The sequence below is a fragment of the Lycium barbarum genome, chromosome 4 (assembly GCF_019175385.1).
Source record: "Lycium barbarum isolate Lr01 chromosome 4, ASM1917538v2, whole genome shotgun sequence".
Lineage (NCBI taxonomy): Eukaryota > Viridiplantae > Streptophyta > Magnoliopsida > Solanales > Solanaceae > Lycium > Lycium barbarum.
The window spans coordinates 147,949,968-147,961,877 of record NC_083340.1 but is presented as its reverse complement, the minus strand read 5'-3'; the positions used below and the strand labels follow the sequence as shown (position 1 = coordinate 147,961,877).

The following is an 11,910-nucleotide window of genomic DNA, read 5'->3' as shown; positions in this document are numbered from 1 at the left end:
TTTTTGGAGTTTTTTTCCTGTGTGTTTTTCCTAAAAGGTGAATTCTTGAAGAAAAAATAATTAAAAAATAATTGTATTTTGAGACTCAATTAGATTGAAATATTTTGAAAAATATAATAAAGATGGGATTTTTAATTTGTTTTGGAGTTTTCTTTTGGTGGGGTTTTCCTAAAAGGCGAATTCTTGAAAAAAGAAATTAAAAAAATTGTATCTTTTATTTGGTTAATAAAGATTTGTATTTTGAGATTCAATGGAACTTTAAATAGCTGGAAAATATTTTTGGTCTTTTTTTTTTTTTTTTAAAAGAAGATTTTTGGGGGTTTTTCAACAAGTGAATTCTTGAAGAAAAAAAAATCAGATATATATTTTTTAAAAGCTAAGGGGTTGTTTGGTAGCTGGTTAGAGATATGTTGATTATTGGTAATTTAGAGATTAGTTATGAGGAAATTTATGTAATATTATCTTCTGCAGAGATTAATTATTCATGTATCCCAGTAGTTATTTCATCTTTTTATACTACATAAAGTAATAATTATATAAAATACCTCACAATTTAGTGGGGGGCAAAACTTTCAGCCAATTATATTTTGCCATGTGATCAAATTACTTAAAGTTTAATTCATCTTTTATAATAATTGTTTGATAATATCTCCATCTTTGCCATGTCATCAAAGTACGAAAAGAAAAGAGGATGTACACGTATTGCATTATAGAAAACCAATTTGCAGTGAACACGAGGATTTCTTTTCCACTTTGTACAAGAACTGTGATGTAATATGGACATGTAGTTATGTTGAATGTATGGATCCAAGTAAAACTGGTGGTCCAGAGGTCTTGGATTGAAACCCGAAAATAAAAAAAATCCTAACAGAGAGCGTTTTGCGCTTAAAAAAGCAGAAAAACTTTTCCTCATTCATTATCAAACAATATTAGTTAGTTGTTGAACTTCGTGAGCTCCAGAGGCATAATCCGTCACGAAGTATAAATACTTGAACCATGTATAACACATGACAAAAAGTGATATCTTATAGTCGTTCACAACAACTCAATGATACCAATTTTAAAATTTTGGCATAAGCATTACACTTAGATACAACATCATAACAGTACAACCATTTATTTTGGGAACTTCTTAATCTAAGATAATCTTGGAAGGTCAAAAAATGTGTAATTTATTTGTTCCTTTAATACCTATGCTACTATACCATCTTCTTCTTATTCTTATTCTTCTTTTTAAGTATCTACATGATTCTTAGTATAATGCTGGTTTGTGTTATCTGTATTGTTAGAAAATTAGGAAGACGAAATCGAAGAAGAAAGGCTTTGATGTTTTCCTATCTTGTTCTCCACGAGACTTTACACATGACAAAGAAGAAGAAATTATACTAGGGAGATAGCATCGCATTTCCATACACTGATCATTCAATGGTCCCATGAAAAAAGTAGAAAGGTGAACTTTAGGCAAATTTCTCCTACATAAATTTTCCTGTCCACATATACACAGGACCAACATTATTGTCTTTAATACTGAACCATGTCCAGCACAACAAAAAATGGGATCTATATTTGTTCACAACAACTCAATGATACCGACTAACAAATTTGACGTAAGCATTACATTTTGATACAACATGATAATCATTTATTCCTTTAATAACTTGACTAGTCTTTTTTTGTATTGGTAGTGGGAGGTATAAAGGCATCAATTTCTTAAAGAGCTTGCTATACATATGCATATACTTGATTCCTAGTTTAAAGGCCAATAATTTTGGTTTGTGTTATCTGTTATAAAATTGAATGATTTACAGCTGAAGGTGCGCAAATATTTGCACTTGTAGATTATACATGTCTATTTGAAGCTTAAATGTTATCATAGAGGTGAAACCAGAATTTTAACTTTATGGTTAGGACTCACAATTCTAACACATTGCGTCTAATTTCATTATTTGTACTTAGTAATTTTTTAACACATATACAAAGTCTAAACCTGTAGGTTCTTCACTAGATCCGCCCCTGCATTATTATGTTCAGTTAGTTGGATGGGATGAAAAAGCAACTTTAAAATCAATGTAAATTAGCAACAATATCTTGCACTTGGCATCTGTCATAATTTTCGTTCCTCTGTTAATTGTATGCTAGATAATTTGAACCAAAGCTTAAAAAACATAATTTCACTATCAAGTCGTCTAAAGATAACTATAGGTGGCTCTTCATTATAAGTGAAATTAATAACTTGAAAATCAAGGTAAACAAAACATGTTAAATTATAATGATAGTGGACTTTATGCTATCAGTATATAGAAGTCAAATTCATTCAAATATGAAGGGAGTTAAAGAAAGTCTATAAAATATATTAGAGTACCTGGCTTTAATGCCATTTGGAAAGATAATTTCTGAATCCTTAACTTCATGGTGTTACACCAGTTGACTCACATATGATCCAATACAACTAAAATCATTTGGTGAGGATAAGAAGCTCTTTTTTGTGTTTTGGCTTCCCACTAGGTGTCCAATATCCATTTTGAGGCCCAAGTAATTTCTATTTGTGTGGCATAATGCCCAAGAAGCCCTTCCTATCAGGGTTTTTCTTCATTTTTCAGGTTAGAACAACCTAACAACTGATTAAGAATGGAGGGACTGTATTCATCTCATCACAACTGTTATTGGTAAGATAAAAAGATTTTTCAGGATGGATGTCTTGTTCTGCATTTGTCCAATTGATGTTGCAAATGGACTCTTCCAATAGCCTTAACTCCCTTCATATTTGTCCCTACTTTGGGTTGGTCTTTAGATTTCCACCCTCAAGACAAATAACGTTGTCATGGTCTTTAAATTTGCATCATAGTATTTCACAAGTTATATCCCATGGCCTTAAAGAAATTATGCCCAGTAAGGCACAAGTTCGGTATTGAAGAACAAAAATTAAAGACCATCACATTCAAAGGGCAAAACTTAGAGACCAGCCCATTTGAAGGACAAACTGTGCAATTTCTTATACTTGATCATCTACTGTTGTATGAAAAATCAAGTTGCCAAAACTTAATGGTCTTTTAGAAGCTGCAAAAGAAGCCCAACCCTACATTTAACCGGAGTCAGCCCACCTGCGAGGCCTATGAACATATAAAGTGAAGGAAAATAATTTTATTGGTAAACTCTTTGAATCTCAAAACGTTCTCTACAATCTCCACGGTATAAAATAATTAGCAGCAACCCTATTTATAATAGTATAAAACCTACATTAACTCAAAATAAGAAAACCTATTCCTATACTAATTTGACTATAAATTCTAGCTGGACATGAATTAAAATATCAAATCCTAACCAATTTTGAATTTTTATTTCCAACATAAAGACAATATATTTTTCTAAGATCATGCACAAAGTAAGACCACAAAAGCACACTTGCATATTCTCAATAATTGCCTCCTATAGTTATTTGGAAGGTTATTACCTGATCCATTACTATAAGCATTTCTCGCGAAATGGTGAATGCAGGCATAGTTATTGCAGGAAATTTTAATCACCAGAAATGTTTTCTTGGGAAATAGTCTCTTTTTCTTGATGATTCATGAGATTTGATGTTATAAAAATCCGTCTTAAAGAGAAATAAATGTAGAAACATAAAATGTTCAGAAACCGAAGCTAAAGGATGGGAATTGGACTGATCGTTGATTTTTTAAAGATTTAACACTGAGACAAGCAAGAACGTTATAATTACCAATGCTTTAAAGCTTCAAAGAAAATAATAATGCACCTTTCATTAATAAGATACTCCCTCCGTTTCATAATAAATGATTTTTTTAGCTTACGCACACCCCTTAAAAAAGTGTTCACTCCTAGAAAATTAGGAGTATTTTTACTAACTTACCCCTAATTAAATGCATAGAAAAAGAAAAGTTACTTAATGATTCTTGATTATGTAAATAAATAAAAGTAATTTGAAAGAATAAGATCAATTTCTTCTTGAAATCCTAAAACAATACTTATTTTGAAAGAAAATGAAAAGTCTAAAACAACATTTGTTTAGAAACAGAGAGTATATTTATAAAAAAGAATGGAACAGATGGAGTTCCTGTGGAAATTAGAAATTGTCTACTTTTACTGTATTAGATTGTAAATGGTTACAGTTGTGGCGCTACAGAATTCTAGTAAAAACATCTGCTATACATCTAATATAATTCAATTATTCTTTTGCAATCAGACTATTACTATTTAATCATCCAGTCAGAAACTATAGCTGAAGCTGGGATGCGATAAACATAACTTCTACAAAACAATGTTCGAAACCTTAGATCTATGCACGTATATATCCTTTTTTTCCATTGCTAGTTGTTTGTTATTTATTTTAGAGGCAAAAGGAGTGAACCATAATAGTATTTCCACAATGAGCTAGAGAGCCTTTATTTACTGATTTGCTTGTTGAAACTTTCTAGTTCATGGAAAAGAAGTATGTCCATAATTACAATTATTTAGCAGCTACAGTTAATTTATCTTGCTTGGTGGAAATTCACAAAGATACATTCCAATCATAGAGTAATTTTAAACAGGCAATTTATATAGGCAAACTCATTAATAATGGCAAACAAAAAACAATGGATAGTTACTGAATGAGTTGTTGACTATTCATTAGTGCTTTTCTTCTATCTTTATACTTCAGTTTTACATTTAACACTGTGTTGCCATGATAATCAATTGCAGTTATTACTGGGTTAACTACCATATTTGCTTCCAAACATTTGATATAATTGTTTTCATGACCAAGCAAGCAGGCGTAATTCTGTGTTTAGAAATAAATTGAAATAGAGCAACTTAACCTGAACAACCATTAATGATAAAGTAACACATACAATTATATTGATATCAATCATATACAAACAACAAACAGAAAATTAAAAGTAACACACAATTTCGCTATCAATCATATACAAAAAACAAACAGAAAATTAAAAAGAGAAAAAACAGAAACTGAAAGTTCACTCTTTCAATCGTCAATTAAGTCCGCCGTCTCAGCCTTCTCTTCTGTGCTCTTCTCATTCTCTTGGGAAAAGCGCCTTCAAGAAATTCCACAACCCATTTTGGCTTACGAGCTTTAAACATGAGGCTCCACAAGACAGTTCCAACAACAAGTCCACAACTGTAGCCTATGACTACCGATTCCCATGTAAATCCACTTAAAAAGTATGACTCGTTTTCTTCTTCTTCGGACTCCAATGGTTGAGGAACATGCGATGGTTCACTTGTTCCACATTGCTTTGATAAAGGAGGACCACATAAATCAAGGTTGCCACCATACGAGTCATTATCAAATGTGTTGAATTGTAGACCTCGAGGAATTGGTCCATCAAGATGATTCTGAGAGAGGTTCAAGAATGCCAGAAATGTCAGCCTTGTCAATTCCGGCGGAACCTTTCCAGTGAGCTGATTCCAAGAGAGATCTAACGCTTCAAGCATATTCAAATGCGCCAGCTCAATTGGAATATCACCTTTGAGATTATTACGGGATAAATTGAGTAGCCAAAGTGAGCCAAGACCCATTAGTGTTTTCGGAATCACACCTTCAAAATGGTTGCTTGAGAGATCTATGGCTGTCATAATTGTGCTGATTTTTTCTAGCTGAATATCATGGCCTTTGATCACCAACCTCACTGAATCCTTGTACACTGCATAACTTGAGTTAAGTGGTGCTTCCATATAGCTGAAGTCACCTTCATGTGTGCCATTTTTTATCATTGCTTTGAAGTTTCGAAAAACTTCTGAAGGCAGTGAACCACTGAACTCATTATGAGACAGATCGAAAATCCGCAACCTGGGAAAGCAAAACTTCTGCCTAGTACTTACAGGTCCATGGAACGTGTTCGACTTTAATATAAGAACTTGCAACTCTTCAAGAGTTCCTAGCCAAGCTGGAAATGTGTCATTTATAGCGTTATTTCCCATATCAAGGACTTCTAAACCAGTACAATTGAGCAACGACACAGGGAGAAGTCCTTCAAAACGATTACCATTCAAGACGATGTTCGTCAATGAAGTGCTGTGCCCACATAATGGTGGTAGACTCCCATTGAAATTATTTCTTCTCAAGTCCAGCACCGATAGCGCAGACATGTTGCCCAAGCAATTTGGAACAGAGTCACTGAAGTTGTTGTGGGATAAATCTAAAAATGTAAGGCTGCTCATATTACAGATAGAAGAAGGTAGCTGACCTTGAAGGGAGTTAAATTTAAGATCAAGATACTGTAGATTAGGGTAATGAAGTTGTTCTATATGTCCTGTAAGTGAACTATGAGAAAGGTTTAGGTACTCCAATGAGTCCCACCTCATGCCGCTAAACCAGTTAGGTATTGGACCATCAATCTTATTGTTAGAAAGATCCAACAACCTAAGTGCTGTTGAATTTCTCAAGTGTGGAAAAGCCTTCAGTTCACAAGATGATAAGAACAAAACTTTTAGGCTAGGAAAAGTGATATTTATTCCTGCATCCATGTTATTTGATGAAAGGTCAAGGAAGGATAGGTTAGTGAGATTCTCAAGTGATTGAAGAAAAGGACCACTGAGTTGATTATGACTTAAATCCAAATGCTCTAATGCTGAGTTTGCTTTGAGCTCATCAGCCACTCTACTGAATTGATTGTGATGGAGACTCAATGTATTTAAGGAAGGGAGGCTAAACACCCAAGAGGGTATTGTGCCATTCAGTGAGTTGCCAGACAAATCCAATTGCTCTAGCTCTTGGAGGTTAGAGAAAACATTGGGAATTTCGCCTCCAAGAGAGTTATTTGAAAGATTTACATATGTGAGCTGCTTCAAATTAGAGATTGTTGAAGGAATCTGGCCAGTGAAATGATTACTATATAAATATAACTCCCTAATTTGGGTTAGGTTGCCAATGGAATTAGGAATCTGGCCAGTGAAATGATTCCAACGTAAATCTAACTCCCTAATTTGGGTTAGGTTGCCAATGGAATTAGGAATCTGGCCAGTGAAATGATTCCAACGTAAATCTAACTCCCTAATTTGGGTTAGGTTGCCAATGGAATTAGGAATCTGGCCAGTGAAATCATTATCACCTAAATCTAACTCCCTAATTTGGGTTAGGTTGCCAATGGAATTAGGAATCTGGCCAGTGAAATAATTATCATTTAAATATAACTCCCTAATTTGGGTTAGGTTGCCAATGGAATTAGGAATCTGGCCAGTGAAATGATTCCAACGTAAATCTAACTCCCTAATTTGGGTTAGGTTGCCAATGGAATTAGGAATCTGGCTAGTGAAATCATTATCACCTAAATCTAACTCCCTAATTTGGGTTAGGTTGCCAATGGAATTAGGAATCTGGCCAGTGAAATAATTATCATTTAAATATAACTCCCTAATTTGGGTTAGGTTGCCAATGGAATTAGGAATCTGGCCAGTGAAATGATTCCAACGTAAATCTAACTCCCTAATTTGGGTTAGGTTGCCAATGGAATTAGGAATCTGGCCAGTGAAATAATTGTCACCCAAATTGAGCCTTTCCAAGTTTGGCAGAAGAAAGAAGCTCTCTGTCAGAACACCTTGCAAATTGGTACCTTCCAGATTCACGTACCTGAATGAAGAAGACACATTCATAGGTATTGGAGATGAGATGTTGACACCAGAGAGAGAAACTACTTTCAGATTTGTGAAGTTTTGAAGCAGTGTTTCAAATGTTTTCTGGTCAAGTTCACATCCACCAAGAGAAGAAAGATCAAGTGAAACCAGATTGGAAAGGTGTGAGATTTCTATTGGGATTTTACCATCAAACAGAGAGCCAGAAAGGTTAAGATGCTTCAAATTCCTCAAGCGGCCAATGCCACTTGGAATTGATGAAGAACTGAAGTTATTGTAAGCAAGGTTTAGACTCCGAAGAAGATGAATTTGGAAGAGGCTGCTGTTGGGATGAATAGTTCCTGAAAGCTTACTGCAACTAAGGTCCAAGCCGATAACATGACCCGTTAACATGTCACACTTGACTCCATCCCAACTGCAACAATCCCTACTCTCATTCCAAGATGATGTTTTCGGGAAAGAAGAATTATCACACCAATCAGATTTTTCTAAGGAGATTCCAAAGGGTTTCTTAAATTGAAGCAAAGCAGAAGCTTCACTGAAAGAGCAAAGATGATGCACAGATGATGAAGAAAAGCTTTGACTTAGAAAGACAAAACAGACAAGTGAATAAAAGAAAAAGAGACTTGCCATTTTCTTTTGTTTGTTTTCAGCAAATAACACAATGTTTCTTACAAAATCCATTATCACAATCCATACGTATTTATAGCTATATCAACACTTCATTTCACTTGACTTGGGTCAAATGTTGTTAAAGACTTGCTAACCCACACTTCAAAGGTTGTTAAAGACTTGCTAAACCACACTTCAAAAGTTCTCTACAGATTCTTCTAGTAAATTTGGTAGTTGGGGCTTTTAATGTTGAAAATAAAAATTAGAAACCAAAATTGAATGAATACCTTGAAGCGTAAATAAATTAAGTAAACTTAAAAGAAATATTGTGCACATATTTAGGGAGTAAATTTCACATATGGTGACACAACTTTAATTTTTTTCACAAGTCACCTAACTATATTTTCTAGCACAAAAGCCACAAAAGTTTACCCTTACTAACACAGAAGTCACATATGCTGGAAAATCCAACTTCCGGTGGGTGATAAGATTTTACTATTTTATATATTTTTAACTTTTACTATTTCATTTATTTTTAGTTTGATATATACAAATTTAATTTAAAAAATACAACCCGATTCATTGCATAACTCATATCTCACTGGTAATAATCTCTTACTCTTTTTTTTTTTTTTAAATATATAACTCAAATAAATACACTTGAAGAAATTTTCCACAGATTCTTTTAACAATTTCTGAGATAGTGATGGTCTAAGAAAAAGAATCAGGCTGCAGAAAAGTTAAAGATTTTACCTTTAACTGTTGATTTGAGAAAACACGGCAAGAAGGGTATTTGTTGAGGTGTGAATGCAGCTATTCCACTTGCCTTTAACAATTCAACACCAAATCAAAGTCAAAAATCAAAAAAGCAAAAAGTATAGTCGACTAACCAGATGAGTACGTTGTTTGGATGGAACATCTTTTTTCTTCAATATTTTTGTGAGCTACTGAACACAAAATTATTGAGTAGATCTAAAAGGTGAGATTTTTATTATGTTTTTGGAGATTTCTTCTTGTGGGGTTTCCTAAAAGGTGAATTCTTGAAAAAAAAAAAGTATTTTGAGACTCAATTTAACTGAAAATTGTTGAAAAATGGACTAAAGGTGGGATTTTTAATCTGTTTTTGGAGTTCTCTTCTTGTGGGGTTTTACTAAAAGGTGAATTCTTGGATAAAAAAGATTGTATTTTGAGACTCAATGGAACTTAAAATTGTTTGGAAAATGTACTGAAAAGTGAGACTCAAGAAAAGAAAATCACTTTTTCTTCTTGATTAGAGCGTGAACGGATAGTAATTCTTCTGGTATTGGAATCTAATAGTAATAACAAGTTATTAAATGGCTTTTTTAATTTAAATGTTAATTTCTAAATGTAAAATGGAAAAAATTAGTCAATTTAGTCTTAAACTTTCTAAGGTGGCACTTATTAAGTGAGGGATTTTTTTTTTTTTTTGCTAAAATGACACTTATTATGGGACGGAGAAAATAATAGATTAAATGGGTGGGGTTTAATTTCTAAATTAAATAATATATGTGGTCAATCAAAACAAGTCACGTGACATTTTAAAATTAAAAAAAAACTATTATAATTAAGGTGTTAGTTTGAGGAGTATTCTTGACTCAACAAATAGGTCGGGGGTATTTTTGAACCAAATATGTGGATGGAGGGGTATTTTTGGATCAATAGGTGGATGGAAGGGTATTTTTGGATCAATAGGTCGATGGAGGGTAGGGTATTTGTGATTCATTTCTCATACGTAAGGGTATTTTTGGTTCTGTTAGTAATATAAGGATTAAGAGAATTTATAGATTATTTTATGCGAAATTAGTTATATAATGTTTAGTTATTTCACGTAGAGTATTAATTATTTCACCTTTTATTTTACATAAAATAATACTATAAAATATCTCATAACTTATACATGTACTGTTAGTTATGAATGTTTTTAAATCACAAACCGTGCAATTTGTTCCCCAAAATGAAGTTGCCAAAACTTAATGGGCTTTTAGAAGCTGCAAAAGAAGCCCAACCCCACATTTAACAGGAATCAGCCCACCTGTGAGGCCTATGAACATATAAAGAAAAGGGGAAAGGGCATATATGGCCGGTCAGCCATAAATAATCCCACTCTCTAACCTAATTTTTTTTAAACCCAAGTTATACCTATTAAGCTAATTCCATCCATTAGTCAAAACTTAAATAAGATATTTTTCAAATGAAAATCCAAACACAAAAATGTTTGAGGCGATTTTATATATAATATGTGTCATTTGTGTATAAAATATGTATTAGTACCTATTTGTAATGTATAGAAACTGTATAAAATATGAATCAGGTATGTATCATTTTTGTATATAATATGTATCATTTGTGTATATAATATGTATCAACACAGTGCAACTGCCCCATATAGAATAGAAAATTGTATCATTTTTGTATATAATATGTATCATTTTTTGTATAGAAAGTGTATATATAGTTCTAGCATGTGTATATAAACTGTATCAGTCTTGTATAGAAAGTGTACCATACGTATAAAAAAAGTATAACAGAAACCGTATCATTGTGGTATATAATTTGTATGTACATGTAAAACACAATATCATATCATTATTGCAAAATATGTGTATAATAAATGTATAATTTATGTAAATAAATGTATGATTAATTCCAGCATATGTATATAAAGTGTATAATTCTTGTATATAAAGTGTATATATAATTCCAACACTGTAGCAGTCTGGGCTGTTGGGCGGGCCAGCCGTGGTATTATTTTGGGCCGACCGGCCATTTTTTGAGATTATTTTGATCCGAGTGGACTCCTACAGGTATTAGGCCCAAATATTGGTCAAATATGACATTACTTTGGGCCATTGGACACACAATGTCTTTTTTCCCTAAAGAAAAATATAAAGACAATATATTTTTCAAAGATTATGCACAAAGTAAGATCACAAAAGCACACTTGCATATTCTCAATAATTGCCTCCTATAATTATTTGTAGGGTTATTACCTGATCCATTACTATAAATATTTCTCGTGACATGGTGAATGCAGGCAAAGTTATCGTACAAGAAATTTTAATCACCAGAAATGTTTTCTTTGGAAATAGTCTCTTTTTCTTGATCATTGAGATTTGATGTTACTCCCTCCGTCTCAAAATATTTGTCGTCCTTACTAAAAGCACTTGTCTCAAAATATTTATCGTTTTATTTACCCAAGATAAAATTAAGTAGCATTTTCCCATTTTACCATTTCATTAATTATAATGAGCTGATTTTGTGAGTTCACATACAACCATTTAAGATGTTTCGGCATTAATGAAGCAAATATTTATTGAGGAGAGAAAACGTGATGAAATATGTTAAGAGGGTAAAATAGTCAAAATGCCACCCTTATAAACGCTTTCTTAATGGGCATGTAAATGAATTGCAACAAATATTTTGAGACGAAGGGAGTTAAAAATCCGTCTTAAACAGAAATAAATGCAGAAACAGAAAATGTAGAGAAACCGAAGCTAAAGGATGAGAACGTCGTAATTGCGAATGCTTTAAAGCTTGAAAGAAATTAATGATACACCTTTTATTAGTAAGAATATTATGTTTATTAAAAAATGGAACTGATGGAGTTCCAGTGGATATAGGAAATTGCCTACTTTTACTGTATTGTAAAAGTACGGTTATTGGTACATACCCTGATCACATCTTATATAA

General features: G+C 32.8%; 1 protein-coding gene across 2 annotated transcripts; it reads right to left on the bottom strand.

Moving 5' to 3' along the window:
• Positions 1-4,829: 4,829 nt before the first annotated feature.
• LOC132636980 (receptor-like protein 34) lies at positions 4,830-9,510 on the bottom strand. Of its 2 annotated transcripts, none has more exons than XM_060354095.1 (2): positions 8,953-9,510; positions 4,830-8,014 (listed from the first exon to the last, which is right to left on the bottom strand). In XM_060354095.1, the coding sequence occupies exon 2, from the start codon at positions 7,978-7,980 to the stop codon at positions 4,993-4,995; it is 2,988 nt and encodes a 995-aa protein (XP_060210078.1). In that variant the 5' UTR covers positions 7,981-8,014; positions 8,953-9,510; the 3' UTR covers positions 4,830-4,992. The 2 variants fall into 2 exon arrangements, with proteins under 2 accessions (XP_060210078.1, XP_060210077.1); XM_060354094.1 differs by lacking the exon at positions 8,953-9,510 and having other exon boundaries at positions 4,830-5,903; positions 6,003-8,946.
• Between the last annotated feature and the right edge of the window lie 2,400 nt (positions 9,511-11,910).

Coding starts and splice junctions, on each gene's coding strand:
- LOC132636980 (XM_060354094.1), bottom strand. CDS start 8,271: ATGGATTTTGTAAGAAACATTGTGTTATTTGCTGAAAACAAACAAAAG. Junction 5,904..6,002: donor GACGAACATCGTCTTGAATG/GTAATCGTTTTG, acceptor ACACATTTCCAG/CTTGGCTAGGAACTCTTGAA.